The 25,748-nt window shown below is 57.9% G+C and overlaps 1 protein-coding gene across 2 annotated transcripts in view; it reads left to right on the forward strand.

Annotated features, from left to right (window-relative positions):
- The window catches only part of PAX7 (paired box 7), a 97,947-nt gene that overhangs the window by 58,910 nt on the left and 13,289 nt on the right, over positions 1–25,748 (forward strand). For both annotated transcript variants that reach the window (XM_054721038.1, XM_008148159.3), the window contains exons 6-7: positions 2,267–2,432; positions 3,571–3,773. In XM_054721038.1, coding sequence (XP_054577013.1) covers positions 2,267–2,432; positions 3,571–3,773 — 369 coding nt within the window. The remainder of the gene's footprint in view (positions 1–2,266; positions 2,433–3,570; positions 3,774–25,748) is intronic.

Below are 25,748 nucleotides of genomic sequence, written 5' to 3' on the forward strand. Positions count from 1 at the left end.
CGGTTCTCAACCTGTGGGTCGCGATGTAAATATCGTAATGTAAATATCTGTTAATGAATCGTAATGTAAATATCTGTGTTTTCCGATGGTCTTAGGCTCTACAGCAGCGGCTCTCAACCTGTGGGTTGAGACCCACAGGTTGAGAACCGCTGCTGTAGAGCCTAAGACCATCGGAAAACACAGATATTTACGTTACGATTCATTAACAGTAGCAAAATTACAGTTATGAAGTAGCAACGAAAATAATTTTATGGTTGGGGGTCACCACAACATGAGGAACTGTACTAAAGGGTCGCGGCATTAGGAAGGTTGAGAACCACTGGAGAGGGACTCGCTAATTAGCAACTTAAACCGAATCTTTTCACAACACTCGATCCCATGTCTAATGCACTCCTATGCTAGGCACGATGCTCAACACTTAACATACGTTATCTTTACCACCCTCACCGTAATCCTGGGAGGGAAGAGGGAGGATTAGTCCCCCCAGTTGGCAGGTGAGAAGTCTGAGCTTTAGCTCAGACCAGTAACTTCCTGAAGACACACTTCATAGGCAACTGTGCTAGGACTCGAACCCAAGTCTGCCCGTCACGTTCTTTTCGTCTGTGCTGCATCGAGAAAGGGGCCAGATGAAATATTCAACTCAGGAAACAGGATGCCCGGGGAGCCCTCGGTGCCCCGGGGAGAGGGGAGAAGTCGGGACTTCGGTTTTATTTGGGTGCCAGTTTTCACTCCCGACTTAGCGGCCCCGACTCCTTTCTCTGTGAATCCTGTACTGGGGAGAGCCGGCTGCCCTATTCACCAGCTTAGAAAGCTGAACCCCGTTTCTCCCCTGGGAGAAAAGACAAGCGGTACCAGGGTCACATAAGACCCCTCCATCCAGCTGGCACATCAGCAGGTGTGGTCTGGAGGTTATGGGGTCTTCAGTGATCCTATGCCAGGGAAGGTTGGGGCCCTCACCCTGCCAGGAAGGGCTGGCTCCCCATTGAGCCTTGTGGCCCCAGCCCTGGCAAAGTCCTCTCTTCCTTCCCTTGTTCGTTCGTTCTCTCATTCATTCATTCATTCAACAAGTATTGGGTGAGCACCTATGGAGCAGTGAGCAGTGAACAAGGGAGGCAGGGCCTCTGCCCACAGAACCTGGCGCCCGAGGAACAAAGAGAAGCCTCGTGAAAAACCCCGCAGTAAATAGGATAACTGTGAGGAAGCGCACGTGAGGCCTCCGAGAAAAGGCGGCACCTGCTTGAACTTCTCTTCCAGGCACGGTTAAGGGATTGGAGTCGGAGGGGACGATTCAGCTGCCTGCAGGCCGAGGAGTCAGTTGCAGGAAGAGTGTTCCAGTGAGAGGGAACAGCATGTGCAAAGCTTAAAGGCAGAGATGAGCCCCCGTTTGGCATACTCATTCTCGGGCCTGGCCCAGGTCTTGTTGCGCAAATTCGGATAAGTGGGTTCTGGAAAGTCAGGCTGATTGAAGTTGGACCCTTAGGTCCACCTGTGTGGTCTTGGCAAGTTATTTGACCCCTGTGAGCCTCCGTTTTCCCGTCTGTGAAATGGGAATAGGAGGACATGTCTCGTGGTTCCGTGCACGGACAGGCCTGTGCAGTGCCAGCACAGGGCGTGGAGGAAAGGTGTTAGGTTAGTTTTCCACTGACGCCTGGTTCACGAACCCCCGTGACTGTGGGGGGTGGTTTCCCCAGTCAAGGGGCCTGTGCTGGAGAAGCAAAGCGGGGCCTCGGGCTCCGGACAGAGAACTGGTTTTCACACCCGAGTCTGGCAGGCCGGTCTCGCCCTGGATTCTGGTGGGTTCTGGGTGCATGGCTTCCCCATTGGGGGCTTCCTGGAGGAGGTGGGAGGTGGGTGTGTGGGAACAAAGACAGTCTACTACTGCCATCCCTCTGGGCAGGAGCGGCTGCCATGGAAAGAGCACTGTACCCAGAGTCACATAGCCTGTCACGTGGGCAAGCCCTCACTCTCTCTGGGTCTCAGTTTGCTCATCTGTAAAATGGGGGTAATGATCATAAGCCCCTCTGGGAGGTCATGAGGACAGAACGGGACCGTGCCTATGACAGCTCTCTGCAAACTGTCCCCGCACAGGAAGGTGGGGATGTCCTCCTGGGGGAGGATGCTGCCTGGACGGAGGGTGATGGTGGGGGCGGGGGGCGGGGTGAGAGACAGCCAGGGGCAGGGTGGGGGTGGGCCTTGTCCTAGCTGAGTCTCAGCTCTCCGCCAGGAGCCAGGCTGAGGACTCCCTTCTCCACTCTCGACCCCACAGGTCTGGTTCAGTAACCGCCGCGCGCGTTGGCGTAAGCAGGCAGGAGCCAATCAGCTGGCAGCGTTCAACCACCTTCTGCCCGGGGGCTTTCCACCCACCGGCATGCCCACGCTGCCCCCCTACCAGCTGCCGGATTCCACCTACCCCACCACCACCATTTCCCAAGGTGAGTGCCCTAGCCCGTCCTGGCATCTTAGTCATGCCCTTGGCCCCTCTCTCCTCCGCCCACCGGCTCCTTCCTTAACAAAGAAGGAATAACAAGGGTTGTATATTTATGGCCATTTGTCAGCTTCCACGGGGACAGGCTATTAAGACAAAAAGGTGAGGTCCTGTCCTTGAACTTCTTGGCTCTGCCACAGAGCATCCAGGTGAGGATTAACAAGGTCACCTCCAGGTCCACATGGAGAGCAGAGCTTCTCAAACTGTTCAGTCACAGGAATCTCCTGGGTCTTATTAAGATGCAGACGAGAAGGTGAGCTTTGCAGGAGGAGAAAGGTTCCTCCCCTCCCTCCTTGGATCCTGTCTCCGCTTCTGCCCTCCCCCTTCCCCACCCCCCCGACCCCCAGCACACAGTAGGGATCCCACTACCTGACATCTGCTTCATGGTGGCCTCCTCTTAAAGGGCTGGCAGGCTGGAGCTCTGGAAGCTGCGGAGAGAAGCAGGGAAACTTCTCAGGTTCTTGATGAGGAGCCAAACCTTTGCCAAGGATGATGGTCCTGTCCACTGGAAGGCTGCACGGAAGGGGCCCTGACAGAGCGGAATTGCAGCCGAGCAGCTAGGAACAGATACAGCAGGGCAGACCTTGACCTCACCGCTCACTAGCCTGTCACCTCGCACACGTGCCCCAGCCCCACCGAACCTCGGTTTCTTCATCTATAACATGGGAACCATAGTCTTGCTTCTTACCCTTCGTATTTGTAAAAGCACCTGGCAGGTGGTTGCTACTGGAAAAATGCTATCAGGACATGCCTGAGAGATTAACGGAGGTCTGACTCAGTCCAGACGAGTTACTGAGCGAGCACCCAATGTGTGCCAGGCGCTGGGCATCAGGGCCGGTGCAGTCGCCTAGAGGTGGCCTGGCAAATTGGTTGGCTGTCTGTCCAGACTTGGCCAGTCCCTAGTGCCCTGCCCAGAAGCCAGCTTGTCCCCTTTCAAGAGAAGATGGTGCCTTCCCGCCACTGGGTGGGCACTGGGAGGAGGCGGCTCCTAGCTTGCTTTCCAAACAGGAGGCTCTTTCCCTCCCCGAGGGGCCCCCCTTCAAGGTGGGGCCACTTGTTCAGCCCTCTCCTGGGTCTCTCCACAGATGGGGGCAGCACCGTGCACCGGCCCCAGCCCCTCCCACCGTCCACCATGCACCAGGGGGGGCTGGCTGTGGCCGCCGCGGCCGCGGACACCAGCTCCGCCTATGGAGCCCGCCACAGCTTCTCCAGCTACTCCGACAGCTTCATGAACGCAGCGGCGCCCTCCAACCACATGAACCCCGTCAGCAACGGCCTGTCTCCTCAGGTAGGCGGCCTCGCTCCTCCGCCCAAGGCCCCATGGCCAGAGGCCCACCAGCCCAGCCTTCGAGGGCTCTGGCTGACACAGGCTGGCTCTCCTTGGGGAGAAAGTTCGTGCTCCGTCACCTTGGGTTTGACTTCTCAAGCTGCAGGCCTGGGTGACCCAGCGGGTGGACTCACAGAAAGGGTTTGCATAACAAGTTTCCATACTTCCTGTTCCTCTCCCCCCCCGACACCCCCAAAACAAACAAACCAATATTGTGTTATAGACTTGCTCCTGGTCCCAGACCACCCAGAGCTTGTGAGACTGGCCCACCACCCACCTCGTGGCTGTTCAGTCCATAAAAGTCGGGCTTTTTCAGCCAGTTCCTTGGTGGGAGCTTTGCACAGTTCCTGTGGGACTTGACTGTGGTTGGGGCTTGTTCTAGAACCAGGAGTCCTTCCTCGATTCCATCCTGTGCTCCATCTCCCGCCTTTCACAGGAGTGGCCTTCGAATGAAAGGCAGGGCCATGTCCTGTTGGTGGAGAGAACGAGGCTGGGGTGCTGCATGGCACCCAACTCCCATTGGGTCTTGGAACTCTGTTCACTCGCGTGTGATTGGTTGCTGGTTAAGTCTCTCATTGCCTGGTGGTGCTGTTAGAAGTCATGGGACCGACTTTCTATGCCGAGGCTGATGGTGGTTAGCGGTGGGCTTGGGGAACAGGACTCGGTGATGCTGGGAGTTCTAGTGAGTTTGAGGAACTGGTGAGTTCCTTCTTGTAGCCACAGCAGGCTCTCAGGTAGATGTGCACCGGGGAAGGGATTAAATCCAAGACGGGTTTTGCCCTCCCCGCTTCTGGGACACCTCCCTCTGGTCTGATACAAACTTACCTGAACAGCTGTAGTGCGATAGGAAGGGGAAGACTTGGAGGGGTTGAACCCAGCTCCGCTGCCCAGGTGTCAGGCAAGGTAGCATCCTTGAGCCTCAGCTCATCCCTAGTAAACAGAAGAGTGTCACTCTCCACACTCACGTGCTAATAGGTCAGAGCGCCTAGCACAGGGCCTGGCACAAAATAGGGCCAAGGAAGCATTAGTTCTCTTTCCCATCCACCCCCCACCCCCCTGCCATTGCCAAGATAATGTAATCAGTATAGAAACTGCTGCCTGAAATAAAAGGGGGCCAAAGGGGAGGTCGGCTACAACCCCAGCCCACTGGCCACATCTATCCAGCTACCTGCTTTTGTAAATAAAGTTTTATTAGCACACAGCCCTTCCCACTGATCTAAAACACTCCCAAGAATGTTAATTCTCTGCCTGTTTTTCATTCATTCCTGTTTGCCTCTATTAATGTGTGTCATTCAGGGCTAGTGGCATTTTAGTTCCATCATTTACTTGTGGGTAAGTTCCCTTCTCCTCTCTATGCCTTGATTTTCTTATCCACGAAATGGGGACGACTCAGCACCTACCTCATAGGGTCCCTGAGGGTTAAGTGAGACCATCTGTGTAAAGCCCTTAGCCCAGGTCCAGGCAGAGTTGAGTGCCAGGTACACATGCAGCTGAACGCAGAGCTCCACGTCCCTGGGGACCCACATGGCAGGGGGTGATGCAGACCAGTGGAACCCAACGGAGCTTCTTGGGGATTCAAGGCCATGACCTCCGTCTCATTAGGGCCCAGGACTGACTGGCCCAGCTCGCCTTCCAGAGTCAGGAGATAGACACAGCAGGATCCCCGAGCTGGTGGGGGAGGATGCTGCGGAGACGCGAGGCATCCACCGAGAATGTGGTCCTGGCCTGGCCTCCAACCAGACAAGTCAGAGGAGCATCGCTTGGGAATCGGAGGAGGGCCATTGAGAGGACGTGGCCAGCCATCTCGCTTGACAGATGGAGGGCCCAGGACACATTGGCAGGACCAGGGCTGAGTTCAGGGCACCTGGCTCCCTGACCACTGCTCTTCCCAGCCACTGGCCTCGGTGTGGGCTGAGTTTTACCCCCCCAAGCAGCACTTTTGCCACAGGGCAGAGGAGAGACTGGGAGACCAGGGCCCCTTGTAGGATGGTTCAGCAGGGCGTTCAACTGTGAGGATGTTGCATGCACTGTTTGGGCTCAGAAAGGAACCTCAGGGAGGGAGGGAAGAGGAGAAACTGACCCACCCACGTGAGCAGCCAGATCCAGCCCAACCCTCGGCAGCTCGCTCCCCGCTCCGGGGGCGGAGAGGCTGGAGGCGTGATGGATTGGGCGAACTTCGGACACTCGCCCAGAGGTTCCCACCGAAGGTGTGAAGACAGATGGAGGGTCTGACAGGGGCAGAGGGGACCAGGAGGTGAACAGCTGCTGGAGGGAGAGGGGGCTGCGCGCAGGGCGGGCCGAGGGCAGGCTGTGTGTGCTTCTGTGCGCTGACCCTCCGGGGTTAAGCTGCGAACACTTCCTGAAGGAAGGGGGCGGCGAGGGGGGTGCTTGCGTCTTGTACAAAAGTTCTGGCATTTCTGCGCTCCGCGGCCGGCTCGCCCCTCCTCCATCTGAGCAGCCGGCTGACATCGTCAGCATCTCTGTGGTTTGGGGAGGAGGTGGAGGGGTTCTCCACCTCCCATGTCCGGTCTCCCCAACAGGAGGAGCCCACCTGGGAGAGAAGGAGATGATGGGCCCCGCTGGGGCGGGGCTTCCACCTGGGCTGTGGACTGGCACAGGTGCCCTCACCCAGGATGGCAGGCCCCTGCCACTGCTGCCCAGGTGGCCTTGGCCCGAGGGGATTGCGCTGGGGGATGAAGTTGGGGCTCTGCTGAGGACCTGCTCGTCACACTGGCTGGCTCACTGCTGCCTGGGGACGATGCGGCCCTCCTGGGGTGCACCCCATCTTTGTCCCAGACCCAGCTCCGGAAGCAGATGCTGGGCGCCTCAGGGATTCCACAGAGAGACTGCCCAGCAGAATTCCCCAAAAAGCCACTTACTCATCTCAGCTCTGCCTGGCCCTGGACTCCGAGTGTTTGCGAGGTGCCAGGCACTGTTCTAGGCATCGGCCAGGGAGCAGGAGGGAGGCAGGCCCTGCCCCTGCCCCTGCCCCTGTGGAGCTGGCAGTGTCATAGGGCAGGCAGACAGTGAACATCCTGAAACAGCAAGTCACGCACTACGTGTCGTGCCGAAATGGACAAGGACAGCTAGACTTTCTGAGCCCCTGTGACCCAGACCCTGCTCAGAGCGTGTCCTGTCTCCTAATCTACTTCAGGGACAGAACCGGGACACACCCCTCGCCTCTAGAGCCTGAGCTCCTGGCCGCTCACACTCACTGTCTCTTTTGGAGACTGGTTGGCAGCAAGAGGAAACCATCTCGGGAAGCTGGTACCTTCAGCTCGGGGGAGGGGAAAGCTCATTCAACCCATGTCACGGATGAGAAAACTGAGGCCAGGACCGCAGGTTAGGGGATGATGGGCAGAGCTGACTCAAACAAGTAAAGCCTGCCTAGAGGCTTGGATAACCATGAGGCTTGGTCCCCTCCTGGCCCAGCCCTCAGCCACCCCCAAAAGCAGCCATATAGGATCAGGCCCTCAGCACTCCGCACGTGTTCGTCCCCAGCTTTGTGCACTGGGCCCTTCTGGAGAGGAAATGGGCCTCTCTCGGCTGGCTTGCTGGAGGCTGGGACTCAGAGACCCCAGCCCACTCTGTCCCCTTCAGGGTCGGCTACTTGGAAAACAAGCTAAGGCAGCTTAGGACAAAAGGAAGCTTTAGTAACCGGAATGACTTTGAATAATCTGATAGCTGCAGACCCATCGCTCCACACTGGCTCATAAGCAGGGCACGCGATTAGGGGTAGTGGGCAGAGAGAGAAAGGGGACACCTAGGCCTGTCCTTAGGGGTTCCCCAGCCCCTGCCGGAGGAGCTCCTGGTCTGAGAGGAGGCCAGGGGTGGGAGAGAACAACCCCTTGTCCCCAGATGCCCTAGTCTGACGGTGGAGGCACACCCCTCTCTTGGAGAGCGCCCAGTGCGATGGAGGAGGCAGGCGGCAGGCATTCATTCATAACTGCAGCACTTACCGAGCCAAGCTCCTGTGAAAAGAATCAGGCACAGAGTTTGGCCATGTCGAGGGTCCCTTGGGCTGGAGACCAGGGGCCGGTGCCCAGGGCCAGGGCTTTCTCAGGATGTGTGTGTGTGTGTGTGTGTGTGTGTGTGTGTGTGTGTGTCCGTGTGTCCGTGTCCCCATCCGCGGGAGGCAGCTGGAGTTTCCTCACCCATCCCCGCTGTTTTAGACGCAGAGTCCACCGGAGTGGGAAGTGGAAACCGAGGCCCAGAGCGGGGAGAAAATTGCCCCAAATCACACAATCACATTGTCAGTTAGTGGCCGAGCTGGGACTGCCACTCGGCCCCTGACCCCAGCCAAGGGCTCAGCCACCGCCTGGGGAAAGGGGGCGTCTCTGTCTTGCCACCACCACCCGCTTTGCTCCTTCATCATGTCCCACATTTGTGGTCCCCTCCGCTCCTCTCTGGAGCTTAGCATGAAGGCAGCGGTAAAAGGGATTTACATATTCATTTCCCGCACACTGAACTCATGGAAAATATCCTCGAGTGTGCACTTAATCACCAGGCCACAGCCACAGGAAATGGAGCCTTTTGTCTTTCCTGCCTGTGCCCGTAGCCATCCCAGTGGCAGCCAGCGTGCAGCGAACGCTTACAATGGGCCAGCCACGGACGAGGCCAAAGACGGTACCTGCGCTCGCTCATTGAATCCTGGCAGTTATTGTGACCTGCATTTTACAGACGAGGAAACTGGCGTGTCCAGAGTCACCCATCCTTCTTGCATCCATCCATCCATCTATCATCCATCCATCCAACAAATATTCATTAAGCCCTTACCATGTGCCAGGCTCTGCAGCAGGTTCTGGAAAGGGGCAGAGCTAGGAGTCGAATGGTCCAGCTGCAGAGCCCACTACACTGTTCTGTTGGATCTGCCGGGGAGGTTGGGTTGGCAGCCACGGGGACAGAGCCAGGTTCAGAGCTCCTCCTTCCTCCTGAGGCCAGTAGAAATAAGGCTCAAGGCTCTATTTTTATTTCTTTTTAAAAAATATATTTTATTGATTTTTTACAGAGAGGAAGAGAGAGGAATAGAGAGCTAGAAATATCGACGAGAGAGAAACATCGATCAGCTGCCTCCTGCACACCCCCGACTGGGGATGTGCCCGCAACCAAGGTACATGCCCTTGACTGGAATCGAACCTGGGACCCTTGAGTCCGCAGGCCGACGCTCTATCCACTGAGCCAAACCAGTTTCGGCTATTTTTATTTCTTGATGAAGGGGGTCTCCTGAGTGCCTCTCAACAGCAGATCCCCACCGCTGCCCTCCTGGCATCATTCCAGGCCTCCAGGGGGGCCGATCCCTGGAAGCACTTTGCCTCTAGGGAGTCATTCAAGCCCCACAGAAACCCTACACTCGGGGGAAACGGGCTCAGAGAGGTTAAGTAACTTGCCGAAGACCACAGAGCAGGTGCATGGCGGGGACGGGACTCTTAAGGCAGAACTGTGTGACCCTTGACCCTCAGGCGGGATAAGATCAAGTCTGCTCCTCTAGAGAGCTGAGCTGTGCCCCTCACGCGATGAGCACAGGAAACTCCTTTGCCTCTTTCTCTTGTCACTTCCTCCTTGCGTTCCCCCCTTTATTGGTGACACTGCGTGTATAATAAGCATTTAAAATGAGTCTTGCTGGACCAGGGACGAGGAAGGAGGAGGGAGTGGGAGATTCGTAGGCAGGAAGATGGGGAGGGGGATTGTCGGGTGTTAAATAGCCCAGAATTTTTTAAAAAACTGATGCAAATCACTGGTAGGAGAGAAAATTATGTGCAATTACGTCCTGATATTGGAAGGTTTTGCCTAGCCCAGGCAACAAGATCTCATTAACAAGCAGAAAATAAGATTGAAATGGTGTGTAAAAGAGCTGAAAAATGAATTTGAATGCTGCGTTTGTCCACAATTACCCCCTCCTTCACACACATTTTATTGCAATTTTTTTATTATTCTTAATCTCTCCGTTCCTCAAAGCAGATTGGGGACATCCTGGCATTACGGGGTGTCGGGAGGAGGCGCGGAGGATTTCCTGCTCCCCTGAAAGGAGACCCTCCTCGCGCACATTTTCCAAGGTTGGGTTTTGGAGGGATCAGAATTCATTTCTCCGGCTTAGAGGGTTGTAGGAACATGGGCTCTAACCCCAGCCCGCCAGCCCTTCCCTCTCCTCCCCTCCCTGCGGCTCTCAGGGTCTCCTCTAGGCTTTCCCTTTCCCGAGAGGCCTCTCCCTCAGGCCCCTGGGAAAGGAGAAACTGCATGGCCTTGCCAGACAGCAGCCCTGAAGGGCTGATTCTGCCACTTCCTAAATTGCTGTGTGGCCCTGGGGCAGCTTGCTTAACCTCTCTGGGCTTCGTTTTCCTCATCTGAAAATGAGAGTGATAATCCCTACCTCTCGAGAGTACCACAAGGACTAAAGGAAAGTTTGAGTAAAGTGCCTGGCACATAGTAGGTGCTCAATAAATGTGCATTCATCCCCCCCCCCCGCCCCCCAATCTATGCCCTGGCTTCCAACCCTGTCTTACTCCCAGCCTATCTCTTCCTGTCTCTTTCCCCCTTCCCTTCCCTCTCTCCTTCACTCCCTTCAATTGGTTGGAAAATAACGGTTGGTTTCCAGTCCAGAACAGTGTGGGGTGTTCTGCTGACCCCAGTCCTGGGAGAGAGGATGTTAGGGTAGCACCCCACTCTGCAGAAAGCACAGGGAAGACTGCCCCCCTCTCCCCCATTATATGCCCCCACCCGCACCCCGCCCAGGGCTCTGGTCCAGGATGAGCTGGGATGGAAGGACTGGCCAGCTCACATCAGAAGGACACTGGCTCTGAGTGATTTTCCCAGGGTGAGGGAAAAGCGAACTGAGTCACGCCATCTACCCACCCACCCATTTCTCACCATTTCTCACCATGACCAACCATGATGGTGTGGGGTCAGAGGTCAGCTTGTGGAAAGGGCCAAGAGTCTGTGGCCAGATATTCTTGGACCTGAAGCCAAGTGGCATTTTACAGTGTCTGCCCTCCCCAGCTGGCTTTCACCCCACTCAGTGACAGCCAGCTCCCGGGGACGCCCCCGCCCCAGCCCTGCCAGCCAGCCCCTCATTGCAGCCCTGATCAGAGCACCAACTGAGGGCCTGGGGCCTGTCCGCCCAGCTCCTCAGGCGCCCCCACACCCAGTGCCCCTTCCCCTTGACTCCTGGCAGGCCTGCTCTAGGGCTCCGAGAATTGGCCCTGGGCATCCTCCAGCCCTCCAGCCCCTGGGCGCACACATCCTGCCAAGATCCTGCTCTCACATCCAGTGCGCCTTTGTCCACGGTTAACCTCCCTCAGTGGGAAAAGCTGAGTTATTTCCCCCTGGCGGCTCCTCGCCAAACAAAACCACCTGCTCCCGTCAATCAGAGGTCGCTGCAGCCTCAAGCCCACAGGGAGAGGCCTGGACAGAGCCTCCTCTCCCATAAAACAGACCCTGTTTATGTCTCTGCTGCTCCACCCTCCTTTCCTGAGTGGAGGAGAGCAAGGGGGTAGGGACAGAGGCGAGCCTGGGATCTGGAACTTTCCTGACTGCTGGTGAGCGGTGCGTCATGCCCATGCACAGGACCTGCTAGGAACTGGGGGGCTGGTTTCCAGGTGACTCATTGAGGAAGAAGCAGGAGGGCCCCCTGGCCTTTTCTCCTCCTTAGAGGAGATTCTGGGAAGATGGGGTTTCGAGCCCATCTCCCTGAGTCTGGACAAGAGACAGGTTGGAGACTGCCTCCGGGGCTCTGGGCCTCTTTTGTGCCCCCCACTGACACATCTGCAGCAATCTAGACTGCACACCTTGAGAAGGGGTAGGCGGGAGCTTCGCTGCCCCTTCCTGGCCTAAACAAGCAGGGGAGGGAGACCAGGATGCTTCCATGCACCCCTTGAGGTCAGGGACCAACCATGGTCTTAGTAGGACCACAGGTGACGCAGTGACAGCAGGTGCATGATGATTTCTTTGCTAACACACAGAACTCAGTGTCTGGCACATAGTAGGTCTCCAGCCACCGTTGGCAACCCCCAGGCATGTGGCAGGCCTGTTGACATGTAGCTGTGGTCTGTTCCCAAGAGCTTTTTGAGGCAGCTGGTCACGTAGTTGGCACTTGGATGTCATTCCATATGATTTCCTTCAAATTCGTTTATCTGGTTTCTGTTATTAACAACAGCGGAGGCCCACATAAGGAATGCACACGGCCGTCTTTGCTCTTACCAATGGGAGAATCAGATGTTGACCATTTAGTGGGATTTCTGGTCAGACGGGATGGGAAGAGCAGAGGAGTCTGAAGGAGGGAGGGCCTGGCCACTGAAGACTTCCTGGAGGAGGAGTCTCAAAGGGGAGGTAGGATTGGCTCAGGGAAAACAGGAAGGGATAGGAAGTTGGTGCAGACTAGACAGCAGCAAATAATATGGCAGATGCTTAAACAGTGTCTAATTCAGGGACGTCACGGAACCATCATACAGACCAGGGTTCGGATCCCGGGTCCGTCCTTCCTTGCTATGTGACCGCAAACAAATCACGTGAGCTCTCTGAGCCTCAGTCACCCTCCCTCAGGCGCCCCCAGTTTTCTCATCTGTGAAATGGACTGATACTACTCCCCTTGCAGGATGATGAGAAGTAAACGAGACTGTTTACACTTGGTACCATGCCTGGCATACCAGAAGAGCCTAATAAGTGACAGTTCTTCCCTCTCTGCCTCCCCCTGCCCCGATGAGAAACTGAGTGAGGGATGACCTGCTCGGTGTCTCTGCTTGGCCATTTTTCTCCTGGGACTGGAAGTCTGGCTCAGCTAGGCCAGGCCTGGTCACTAGTTGGAACGTTGAAAGACCTGAGTTCCCTCCTGGCTCTGCATCTGACCCACTGTGTGACCTCCCCCTTTAGGCCTCAGTTTCCCCATCCGTGCAGTTAAAGAGACGGATGAACTGCTAGTGAGGAACCTTGTTGTTCAGAGTCTGTGATTCCTACGGGCTCTTTGTATGAGCACGTGAGTCCTCCTGGGACCTCAGCCCCGCTCTGTGGAGCTTTGCATTTAGCTGTGCAGAGCTGCCTGGTTCGGTGGGAAAGAATGCAGACAGCGGATTTGCCCTTCTTCCTGATTAACACGGGGGCTCTGAGCGAGACAGTCCCCGCAGATAGAGGGGAAGAAAATGAGGGAGATTAGCAATTAATATGGTGGGCGGACGCCGAGCTGCTCAGGCCCCTCCCTGGGGTCCCCAGGAGGAGGGAGGCAGCCGGGATGCCCGGCACCTGGACCTGGGAGGCCGGGCAAGACCCAGGTAGGAGAGACGGGCTGATTTTAGGGTCCCCTAGGGCCATGCTCCACCCTGCCTCCAAGAATTTGCACCTGCTGCTTGCTCTGCAGGGGACTCCCCTCCAGCACCCCGTCATCACCCCAGTCCCACTGCTACTGACCCTTTTAGACTTGGCCCTTCCAAGAAGCCCTCCCTCACCCCTCAGGTGGGCTAGCGGTGCTTGCGCTGTTCATTTACCACACGGTACCAGTACATTCGAAGCACTTGCTTCACTAGGCAAATCATAGTAATAAGGGTTCTGTTTTTTGAGCACTTTTCACAGGCCAGATGCTGTGCTGTTTAACCTCCCTAACACCTCCTTTGCAATGGGGGGGGGGGGGTGGCCCTCAGTTACTTCTCTCTTTCAAAGAGGGGTTCAGAGGCACCAAGCAGTTTAAATAATTTGCCTGAGTTGCTAACAAGTGGCAGAGCCTGGACTTGAACCCACCTTCCTGGCCCCATGCTGCCACTCAGTACGTGTCGCGGAAGCGGTCTGTTTTCCACCTGCCGGGGACATCTCTGAGGGCCAACCGCGACTCTCGGATCTCAGCTATTCCGGTGCCTAAAACCCAGGAGAGCAGGGGCGTCGGGACGCAGGCTCCGGAACCCCTGGGCCTGGTCCCAGGCCCAGTCCCCAGCACGGTCATTCCCTCCCTGGATGATACCAAACAGACTCTGCCTCAGTTTCCCCCTCTGTGAAGCAGAGCTAATAATATCTCCTATCTCAGTGCTAGTCTGAGTTGATAAATGCAAAGCACATTGGCGTCTGGCACAATGCGGGTAGCTCTTTGCAGATGGGGGCTCCCCAGGCCACACAGTGAGGGGGTGCAGGGCCAGGCCCCGGACCTCCTGTTGTGGAATGAATTTCCCCCCAGCACCTTTGAGTTCCCCTGCTCCTTCCTGCCTCCCTGTCCAGGCATCTGGCCGCCCCAACCTCAGCCAAGGGCCTCCCCGTCTCCCGACCCTCACACCAGGCCTCCTCTCTGCCCTGGCCCTCTCCCCAGCTGTGCACATTTCTCCAGCACCTCTGGGCGTGGGGCCGGGTGTTCTGAGCTGTCCTAGGGGTTCTGCTAGGACAGCTGGGGCTTCTAGGAGCATCAGCTATCCGGGCCCCTGTCCCCCTGGGCATCACTGGGGACCTTCGAAAGGTCAGGCCTGAGTGCAGTCTCAGCTGGTCACCCCACTCTGTGCCTCTGCTTCCTTCTTTGCCAGCACTTTCTATGGAGGGAGAACAGCCTCTTCCCCACCCCTAGCCCAGCCAGGCCTGTCGTCCCACTTGCCTCCTCCTCCAGCCAGTCTCGCCTCCAAGGCCTGCCCCTCATCCCAGGCTTTCTCTCGGCCCAGCTGATGGGAAGGTAGCTCCAGATTCTTCCCTGCACGCTGCTCCCGCTCTCTCTTGCTCTCCTTGCCCATTCCCTCCCGCCAGCGCCTGGCTGCCCCCAGCCCCTTCTCTCCCTTCAGCCCCCTTGCCCCTCACCCTATTTGCAGCACCCCCTTGACACCCTCTCCTGGCTCCCATCATAAGCCTCCTACACGTCTGCAGAGAGGATCCTCTCTGCCCTCTCCCCTGGGCCCTGCCCCCTCCCCCACCCTCCCCTCTCCTGCCTTCTTTCAAACCCTCTGTTCCTCCCTCCTTCCTTCTCTCCTCTCAGATCCAGCCCCTCCCATTCTCTTTCCCCTAATCTCTCTCCTCCACCGCTTCTCACTTCCAGATTTCTCTCACAAACACCTCTTCCTTCTTCATCTTCAGCCCCCTCACCCCCTCGCCTTCACCCCCTTCCCGTCCTCTCTCCCATTTCTCCTTTCCCAGCAGTTCCAGTCTCTCTCGGACCTGTCCAGTTCGCTAATGCTGGGCCACAGGCTGGGCTGGCGCAGGTTCTGGGGACCCAGCGGACCTGGGTCCGGGCAGGGGGGGGGGGCGGTAGGGGGTGGAAGGGGGGATCCGGCTGGATCAGCGCGGCAGCCCCTCCCTGTGCGCCGAGCGCCGGCGCCGTGCCTTTGATCCATGGCCTGAGGCCGCCTGACAGTGGAAAATGCGGGGAGACAAAACCCTCAGTCAAAGTGATTCCCAACAACTGTCTCCCCGAGATAAGGACCCGCTCGGGCTTGGCGGCCTGCGTAATTCCAGCTGCCCGGCCGGGATGGGGGGCAGCAGCGAGCCGGCCACCCCCAAACGCCGAGCCCTCTGCCTGGGCTGGGCCAAACGCCGGACTGCCCCCACGGGGCCTGTGGTCGCCGGCCCTGCCTCCGCCGGGCGTGCGGCTGACCCAGCGAGGGAAGCGATGGGCACGTGTTTCCTGGGTGGCGCCTCCAATGAGGACTGTCTCCCCCTCAACCCGTTCGCAGGGTCCTCTTTCCAGACTTGCCGGAATATTCTCCCTCTCCCTCTCCCTCTCCCTCTCCCTCTCCCCGCCTGCCGCACCCTGTTCCTCTCTCTGGTCTCAGCTCAGAGCTCACTTCCTCCCAGAAGCTTCCCGACGTTCCAGTCTGGGTGGCCGTCCTCCCTCCCAGGTGTGCCTCTGAATTTTAACTTCGTGGCGACTGTTCTCTCCCCCTGAAGCAGGGGCCCGTGTTTCAGGCACGAGGCCTGGCACGCAGTGTAGGGGTGAACAAACAGCCATGGGCACGCACTGCACACGGAGCATCCACTCCATGCCCGGCTGTGGTCCCTGCCTGCCTTCCAGGACTTTCCAGTTAGTCCACAAGACAAGCAAGCAAACCAGGAGCCGGGAGCCACCGGGGGGAGGGCGGGGGGCCCTGCCCAGGCAGGGGCAGAGGAGGGGTATCTTGGCGCCCGGCACCCTCCTGCCAAGGGGAGTACCTTGGCCTGGCTGGGCTGGACGGCCCACCCGAGGTCCACCTTGGCTTTCTAACCACCGTCCCGGGTGGCTAGGCGGTCAGATTATGTACCGCGAGGCCAAAAGGGAGCCTTCGCATCCCGCCCTAATCCTCCAGGGGCTGTTCGTGGTTGGGGGCAGAGCGTGCCATCGTGTTAGGGCGATGGCCGAGGACAGAGGTCATGGGAGGCAGATTCAGCTCAGAGTGAGGAAGGGCTTTGCACGGCGGAACTGGCCGGGCGGAAGGTGGAAAGGGCAGCCTGGTGCGTCAGTGACACGCCCTCTGGGGCGGGTGTGTGTACATGTGCGTGCACGCACAAACAGCGTCTGGTTTGGTCAAGGCTGCTGGAGAGTGGGTTCTCTGCAGGGTAGGAGATTACATTGAGAGTCAGTGGTTCCCAAACCTGTGCCTCAGAAGGGCGTGGGATTGCTGTTAAAGATCGAAATTCCGGCTCCGCTCCGACAGGCTGCCCCAGGAGGTCTCTTGTGGGCCTGGGGAGTCTAGATGGTAACGAGGCACCGTCTGAGCCACAGGTCTGAGGCCCGGCACCTCTGAAGCATGGATTGGGGAGCCTTCACCTCCTCACCATCGCATGGACACCTGACCCGCCCCCCACTGCTTTAGGAAGTGAGTCAGGGAGGAGTTGCTGGAATGGAACTGAGATCCCCTCTCAGCAATCTTCAGGCTGGCAGCACCTGGAAAGAGTTGGCCCACGGCCTCCTTTTACAGACGGAGACCCCGCAGTCGCCTGCACCCTCCCTGCTGCCTGGCAACACTGGGGTTAGCAGGCCTTTCCGAGGCGCGGGGGGTGTGGCAGTGGCCCCATCACTGGGGAGGGTCGGTGGGCAGCCATACAGTCACCTCTCCGCTCTGAGTGCCACGGACAACCCCCCTTGGACACAAAGCCCTGGGAAATCTCCCCCCGCCCTGAGCACCTGACGGGGGATGAGGAGACGCCCTGCCCCGCCTCTGTCCCTCCATCCTGCTGGTGTTGGGGGCCAGCAGAGAGGCGGGGGATTAAGGGCCCGTGAAGGCCCTGGCAAGTGTCTTACACAGAGGGGGTGTGTGCACCCCAGGGTGGAATTTCCTGAGCCTCGCCCCAGGGGCCGCCTTCCCTTTCCCACCACAGATAATGCCCTCCCCCCCACACACACCCCAAAGTCCCCAGGCTCCTTGCCGACTCCAACCCCAGTCAGCTCCCTCTCCCTCGCTGGGAGAAGCATCTGTCCCAACTGGGGTCCCGCCCCGCTTTGGCCTCTGAAGTGGCAGGGTTGCCGTGGCGGCATCTGTTACTGCCCACGACAGTGAGGGCATCCCTGACTCGTTCAGAACCTGGCGGTCAAGCAGGTGTTTTAGCTGCTGATCCTCACCGAGCCCCCAGGCCTGAAATCGTCATGCAGACTCAGAGAGGCAAAGCTCAAGGTCGGCAGCAACGGACAGTGTCAGGACCCCAAACTCAGGTCTCGCCTCCGTGCTGGGCTGCCAGGAGAGGCAGGGACGGGACCACACCTTCTCCTCCAGGTCTGGCTGCACTTGAACAGGTTCCCAGGGGACTCGCGTGCACAGGAAAGTTTGAGGAGCACTGGCTGAAATGACCTCGACATGCCCTCCCCACTCCCCAGCTCTCTGCACAAGCTCCCTGCAGGGACTCAGAGCGGCCCGACCCCCCAGGACAGCCGAGGAAGGAGACAGACAGCGGCCGGGGAGGGAAGCCGAAATCCCTCAGAGGCGCAGGGGAGGCGGGCTGCGGGCTCCTCCAGCTACGGTCCTGTTCTGTGCTCACGACCAGCTGGCACCCCGTCGGGGTGGGCTCATTCCTGGGCCCTAAGCTCCAGGGCTGCTTCAGGAGGCGCCTCCTGCTGCAGGTACAGAGGGGCTGCCTGGCCTGAACCCCAGATGCCCTGCTCCCAGCCCTGGCCTCCAGGTGTGGCGGTGGTTGGTCCCAGAGCCCCAGGAGCCCGGGGTGAGAAGTCCTGCCCTTTTGCCAAGTGTTTCCTTTTAGTTCCAGATGCCACCGTGACAGGTGCTCCCCTGTGATTAATGTCCCCACCCCCTGGGCCTGGGACCAGCCCCTCCTCCCAGACCAGGGTTGGTGGGCGTGTGGGCAGCACAGGGATGGAGCCTTCCAGAATCCCCTCCTGCCCCCCCCCCCGCCCACCTTCCTGGACCTTCCTCTGTCTCCGGGAGCAGAGGAGAGGCCCTCCTCAAAGCCACCCTCACAGGAGCCAGCTCACTGAGGTTTCGCTCAGGTCTCTGCTCTAGGTCTCCCTCTGCGTGGCGGTGCTCATTAGTAATGCCACCGCCATGGTCGGTAGGCCAGGTCAGCAAAGCGCCGGACCTCCCTCCGGCAGAGCAGAGAGGCCACAGCGGGGGTGGGGGGGGGCTGCAGGAGGCCCCTCAGCCCTGATCACCAGTGTGGACGTGGGACCACTTCCGCTCTGCCAGGGACTCAGCGAGGTGAACTTGACAGTCGCCTGATCATATACAGGGCACCCAGGCTTTGCGACTTAAAGGCCCCGTGCAGAGTGGCGGGGGTGGGGACCACAGATCGTGGGGGGAAGAGCCAGATGGTTTGGGGGGCTGCTGTCAGAGTTGGGGACCATGGTTGAAGATGTGGGTTGAGTTTTGGTCATGGTTGAATTGGAGCGTTATTATCTAAGTTAAGTAACAGATTATAAAACAGATCATCTAACTCTCCAATTGGAAACAGCGGTTGCCAGCTGTGTGATCTTGAGCAAGTGACTTGAACTCTCTGTGCCTCAGTTTCCTCATCTGCGATGCCTGGATGACAGCAGTTTCAGGGGGCTGTTGTGAGGAGTAAGTGGGTTAACACGGGAAACACTCAGAATGCTGCTTGGCGTGGAGTAAGCGTTGAAGAGCTGGGATCACAAGGGGGTGGTGCATTTGGAATTGTGGGAGCACCGGCGTCATGAAGTTGGTTGTAGTGGGAGCTGGGGGCCCAGGCTGGCATTGGGGTGCACGCAGTACAGAATGGGGCAGGGCCTCCATCCGGGTTCCTTTCCACACCTTGCCCACCCCTTCCCGTCTACCGCAAGGCAGGGCCTTCCCCGCCTGCAGGGCCAGCTAGAAAGCTCTATCTCTGCCCAGATCTCTCCCGCGGCTCTCGGGGGCCCCGCACTGAAAGGAGACAGCATCTCCCCGCACAGTCCCCAGCCTCTTGTTTGTTTGCTGCGTCAGAGCCGTGGGCACGTTTTTTGCTAATTTTGTGGCTGCCTTTATCAAATGGGGATTCACAGGCGCTTTATCCCCGATAAGTGGATTAGTCGGTGTGCTAAACAAGACGCGTCCGACTCGGGGGCTGCTCCGGAGAAGGTATTTGTTTTGCAAAGAATGAGCTGCGTTCCCTGCCCTGTGCAGGTGAGGCGGCAGGGCGCGGGGTAGCTGGGGGGCCCTCCGTGCCCTTCCTGGCTGGGGGAGCCCTGATTCGTGGGAACTCCAGGGAACACAGGCCCGGAGTTGAGGGGAGGCTGGGTCCCAGGAGGAGGGCCCCTGGGTCCCTCTGGGAGGGGAGCGGGGAGCCCTGCATTCAGTCCCGCTACCTGGTACACGCTACCTGGTATACATGGGCTCTCTGGAGAATGTTACCTACCAGCTTCCTCCTCCCCATCGCCACCCTTCCTCCACCTGCCCTTCCTTCCATCCTGCCCTTCCTCCTAGCCCAGTGGTCGGCAAACTCATCAGTCCACAGAGCCAAATATCAACAGTACAACGATTGAAATTCCTTTTGAGAGCCACATTTTTTAAACTTAAACTTCTTCTAACGCCACTTCTTCAAAATAGACTCGCCCAGGCCGTGGTATTTTGTGGAAGAGCCACACTCAGGGGGCCAAAGAGCCGCATGTGGCTCATGAGCCACGGTTTGCCGACCACTGTCCTAGCCTTTTACTTCCTTTTTTTCCCTTTCTTCCTCCCTCAAACACCAACAAAGGCCTTTTGCTAAGTCCTAGGAGTCCAGACATGGGTAAGGCCTGGTCCTCGCTTGTGCAGACAAAAGCACAAAAGCAAACCAACGAAGCGATAGGCCCCCAAACGAGGCACGAGAGGCGATTCTGGTTCCACCCTGGGCTTCGCAAACTTCTCTCCGAAGTCCCCCTGACAGTAAAGTGGAGTGTGTTCCCCTGAGGCCCTGGGGGTGGGGGCCACACGGACTGTCACGGAGTATCTTTAAAACGCATGCTCCTGGCCACAGTGGAGCCACGTTTGTGGGTCGTAACAATGAAATAGAGTGGCATCGGGGCCAGTTGGTTCTGCAGGAAGCTGCGCCCTGTTTAGCTTGTGAGTTTGCATGGCACCTGCTGTTGCAGCCTCACGGATGCTGGGACGAGGGAGGAGGCCAGGATGACTGGACGTCTACGGCGCAAGTGACCAAGAGGGTAATGGAATCATAGGCAGAGACAGGAAGGGCAGGAGGACCCGGATGGGGGTGGATGCGTGGAGGTCAAGGCCAAGAGGTCAGGGCAGAGATGTGGGTTTCAGAGGCATCTCTCCACGGCGACCCAGAGATGGAAGGAAGTGTCAGGGAGAAGGGAGAGAAAGAGGCTGGGAGGATGCTTGGTCCACCTGTCCCCCCTCCCCCGGGGGGACCCAAATGTTCTCTTTTCCCCTCACATTTTTATTTTTTTTTAAATTTCTTTATTGATTAAGGTATCACATATTTGTTCTCATCCCCCCATTCCCATCCCAAACCCCTCCCCATGTATGCCCCCACCCCCCTGTTGTCCGTGACCACTGGTTAGGCTCATAGGCATAGGATCTTGAGGTCCCTGCTCTGTGCTGCAGCAGCCAGAATCGGGCTGAGGGTGAGAGGGGGAAGCCGAGACTCGACGATGGGAAGGCAAGGACGGCGCAGAGCGTCCGGGTCCCCAGCTGGTCCTTAGCAGCGCCTGTCCTCCCCGAGCCGCCTCCAGCTGAGTGTCATTTTGCTATTTATTTACATGTAATTATTGCTATGAGGTGCAGATATTAACGCTGTCAAGAGCAATTTGCTCTGACATTTTTCACTCGCTCAGTGCCCCCGCCACTCTCGACGGAGCCGAGGGCTCTCCCTGCTCCGGCTGCTGCGCACGCGGAGGCTGGGCGGGAACCACCCAGCCGGCAAGGAGTGGTGTCGGGCCAGCGTCCCCGGCTCCTCTGCAAACTCATTAGGCTTGGAAATTGAATTTGGTTCGGGAGAGGGCTGGCTGGGCCCTGCTCCACCCGCCCGGGCTGGCTCCCGGCCTCCCTGCCCTGCCTTCCTCCGAGAACGAGGGGCAGGGGCTGGGCTGGTCGGGGCAGGGGCCGGGGTCTGAGGCTGGCAGAGGGCGGCTGGTGAAGAGGATGGAGGGTCATTGTCAGAGGTGAGAGTGCACACAGCTTCAACACGGCCATGGCACAAGGCCGGGCGTGGCAGCTGGAACCCTCTCAACCCTGTTTCCTGGTCCCCCCACAAGAAGATCAGGCAGCTCTAACTGTGGGGGCATGATTGCCACTGACAGCTATACCCACCCACAAAGAAGCTTCCCTAGGGAGCCACGTCCTAGCCGGCCCACAGCGGATGGTGCCACGGGGGGAGGGCAGGTGCTGAGCTGGCCCCGCAGTGGGTCTTGTTAGGTAGATGCTAGAAAGAGAATTAACTTCTGAGTTCAAATCCTAGCCCACCACTTCCTAAATCACTTGCACACGTGGGCCAATTATTTAGCTTCCCAGAGCCTCAGTTTTCTGATCTCTAACATGGAGCAGCCGATGCCCCTGTTTTACCGAATCAAGGACAACTTGGTGCCGGCCTTTTCCTGAACTTATCAGAAGGCGTCAACACAAGCTTTGCACACAGCTCTGCCCTCATCATCTCTTCCCTGACCTCTTGGCCTTGACCTCCACGCATCCACCCCCATCCGGGTCCTCCTGACGGTGATGCTACCTGGCCGCAGACTCAGCCACAGAAAGGCACTGGGGGTGATAAAATGCACCCGAATTTCAGAGAGATTAAAATGACATCCTTCGGACAGCTGTGGTAAGGAGTGAATGGCGGTGCTACCTGCGCATAGTAGGTATTTGGCACATACTAGGCGCTTAGTCATGGGAGCCTATGATCATTTTTTGAGCCTTTTGATAACGGGGGGAGGGGGGTATTTTCTGGAAGAGGAAACTGAGGCTCATCTATTCATTCCACTCAAAGGACTTTGCAGCCGGGAGAGGGCCAGCAGGGCCGGAGCCGTCGTGCCTGCGGGTCCCTAACGCATTGTGATATGTGCCAGCTTGTCCGCCCAGGTACTAACGAGGCCTGCCTGCCACCCCTCACTCCCTGCCACGGCCAATCTGCGTCCCCATCTCCGGCAATTACTGAGGGGGAGCCCCCCCCCCCAGGCCAGGGGGCCAAGAGCCCAGGCCTCCCCCTCCTCCTTCCTCCTTTCCCTCCTCCTCCCTCCTCCCCCTCCTCCTCCTCCTCTCCCAGCCTGGGCCTGGCCAGTCCAGGAGCCCCCCTTCCTACCCCTCCCAGCCCTCCTGGCTCCCCCTCCTTCCCTCAGCTCAGCCAATTAGGCCCCTGACACCTGGAGCCGCTGACAAACTGTTTCTGTCACTTGCTCTCTGTCTTTCATTAGGGGCCGCGGAGGAGGGGGAGCGGGAGGGGAGGGGGAGGAGATGGGATCTTTCATGCTTAGTAAGGCCAAATACATTAATTACAAAACGGCCATTTGCCGCGTGAAAGTGTGCTAATTAAATTTATGCAATCATTATCTTTAAATAGTCATATCTTTCCCAGCGATCGGCCCCTTCCTTCCCCAGCCCCGCCGCTCTCCGCAGTCACTAATCCCTCGGCCGCCATTATCGCGCCATCAGAGCCGGTCTCTGAGTCCCACCGCACCCCGCCTGCTCCGGTGCCCGCCAGGGGCCAGGAGCCCTCGGACCCATCCTGGCACGAACACTTCAGATCGGGCCAACCCAGGATGCTCCCGGGAAGGGGGGCCAAATCCAGGCCCCCGCCAGTATTTCCAGATATCTCTAGATGTTTCCAGATATTTGGAGATTGACATCTTGTAGACCAAGCATTGGAAGTTGGAAGTGTGTGTGTGTGTGTGTGTGTGTGTGTGTGTGTGTGTGTGTGAGAGAGCGAGAGAGAGAGAGAGAGAGACTTTAGCTTCTGGGACAAGGAGTGCGAAGTCATTGTCTAGCCCCTAAGCCTCCGAGGACCCCTGTGGCGGGGGAGGCTCTGAGATTCACTGAGAGGAGGGGTGGCTGTGAGTAGCCACGGGTCCCTCCATTATTCTTTTCATTCAACCAACTCTGTACCAGGCCCTGTACTGGGGATAAACAGACAGATTCACTCATTCCCTCAGTAATTCACTCAGCAAATGTTTGTTGGTCACCTACTATGTGCCAGGTGCTAGGAACAGGCCACCAGTCAGCCCCCAGCAGCTCCTGGCCAGATCCAGGGTCAGGGTCGGTCTGTGCCAAGGGCAGGGGTGGGGCTGCAAGTTTTCTCCGGATGAGGTCCAAACCCCAGACTTGACAGCCCTTTGTGGCTTCGCCTTTCAGAGTCTCTGCATCCACACACTAGGAGGTTCTTACCAGAGTGTTGGCTGAATTCTTTCTCTGCAGAAATTCCTCTCTAATGGATGGGCCTCAGTTTCCTCTTCCATGGGACACAGCCAGTCCCACGAGCCTGTTCGGGTCTGGCCTGTGGGGCTCCCACGTGGAGGAAAAGGTAACCTGCCAGAGTGCGGGGCGGGGAGCCCGTCTGGTCAGAGATGGCAGTCAGTGACCAGGTGCTTCCCAAGTGCCCTCTGAGCTTCTGAGGGCTCAGGCCCCAGCGTGTGCCCTCGGTGAGGTCACCTGGAGGGACCGACAGGACATGCGGCCACACACATGTGAAGTATGCACACATGCATGCACAACAATACTCACACATGATAATCAATACACATGACAATCACACACATGGACACAAACTCACACACAGTATTTATACACATGCACACAGACTCACAAGCACACATACAAAATTCACATATAGAATACACACACTCTCATGTGCATATGCGTGCACATGATAAACAATACTCACACATGATACTCACACACATGGACACAAACTCACACACAGTATTTATACACATGCACACAGACTCACAAGCACACATACAAAATTCACATATAGAATACACACTCTCATGTGCATATGCATGCATGCACACACACTCATCTCTCACACACATGACATTCCCACAGGCACACACACACACACACGAGCTAAGAAGGACCCAGAGCCATCTGTGGCAGTGAAAACCACAGCCTGGGCAGGTGTATTGGACTAGAAGTCAGAGGTCAAATGTTCTTGCCCCAGTGCTGCCATGAACCCCCTAGGACATTCTGGGTAAGCCTCAGTTTCCTCATCTGAAAAATGGACTAACAATGCTTCATAGTCATGAGTCTTAAAGGGAAATGCTTTGGAAACGAAGGCGCTGTGCTTGTGCAAGAGAATGACAGCAGGCGGACTTTGAAGAGCCTTCCTGAAAGGCTGGGTGGTGACAAAGGAGGGGGGAACGGGAGTCGGGGGACTGAGGTTGGGGGAGAGGGGAGTTTGCTGGCCTGAGCCTGGGCATCAGCTCTCCTGGGCGGGGGGGGGGGGGGGCTGCTGTATGGGATGTGGATGGTGGAGGAGTGGAGTGAGAGGGCCATGAGCAGAGAGAGGGAAGGGAAAGGGGGGTGGAACAGGGAGACCTGCAGGAAATCTTGTTTGGAAGCTCAAAGTCAGCACCCGAAACCCATTACCGCTGTCCGCAGGAGGCAGGGAGAGCGGAGGGGGCCCAGATCCTCTTAGCAGAGAATCAAGCAGGAGAGAGGGGGAGCGGGTGGTCGGCCGCCCGGGTGGGTGATTTCTCGCTTGCACTAATCCCAGCGTGGAGCTGGGACAGGCAGCAGAACGGGCGAGGAGTGTGGGTGTGATGTGTGGGGTGTCTGTTGGGAGCTAGAGGAGGGGGCGCAGAGGCACAGGCTCGCCTTAGTGAGCTGGCGTCACGGAGCTGTGAGGCTGCGGTGCGCACAAATGTGTGTGCGACCCGCCCATGTGTGCATCCGTGAAGCGTGTGGATGGCATGCAACCCAGCGGTGCATGCGTGCGTGTGTGTGTGCGCCGTTTTCATGGGTATCACTCTTCGTGTGTTCGTGTGCATTCCAGTCTGAGTGTCTGTGTGGATTCTGCATGTGTGCTCGTGTCTCCACCCGTGGGCGTGGGTGTGCAGGGGGGTTGTGTGTGTGTAGCAGTAACAGCGCTGATGTGAGCGCGGTGGTTCTCAAACTCGGCTGCACATTAGAGTGAAATGGAATGAGCTTTAAAAATGTCTGGTGCCCAGACCCCTTCCTTAGATCAACTAACCCGAGTCTCTAAGGGGCGAGGTCCAGGCATCAGCATTCTGAAAGGCTCCTCCAGGGATTCCCACGGGGCCGCCACGGTGAAGAAGCAGTGACTAAACGGACAAACCCCGGAGCAGCCTTCCCCTCCGCTCAGCCCTTCGCCGGCCCCTGGAGCCCCTTTGGACACAGAGGTGGACTCCAGGCCCTTAGGGACCAGAGCGAGTCGTGAGCTGGGCTGTCCCAGCCGGGGGCGGTCTGGGTCCAGTAGAGACACATTTCACTCAGTCCAGACAAACACTGCTCCCCATTCCTGGCAAGCTGCGCCCTTGCCTTCTCTCCACAGGCTGCCCCCCAGCGCGCCCCCTCTCCCCTCCTGTGGAAGCCGAGGGGATGAATTGGAGGGTGGGCCGGGGCTGCTCTCAGATGTGCGGCTTAGAGAGAAATGTGCTCCGTGCCACGCCGGCAGGTCCTCCTG

The sequence above is a fragment of the Eptesicus fuscus genome, chromosome 9, assembly GCF_027574615.1.
Source record: "Eptesicus fuscus isolate TK198812 chromosome 9, DD_ASM_mEF_20220401, whole genome shotgun sequence".
Taxonomy (NCBI): Eukaryota; Metazoa; Chordata; class Mammalia; order Chiroptera; family Vespertilionidae; genus Eptesicus; species Eptesicus fuscus.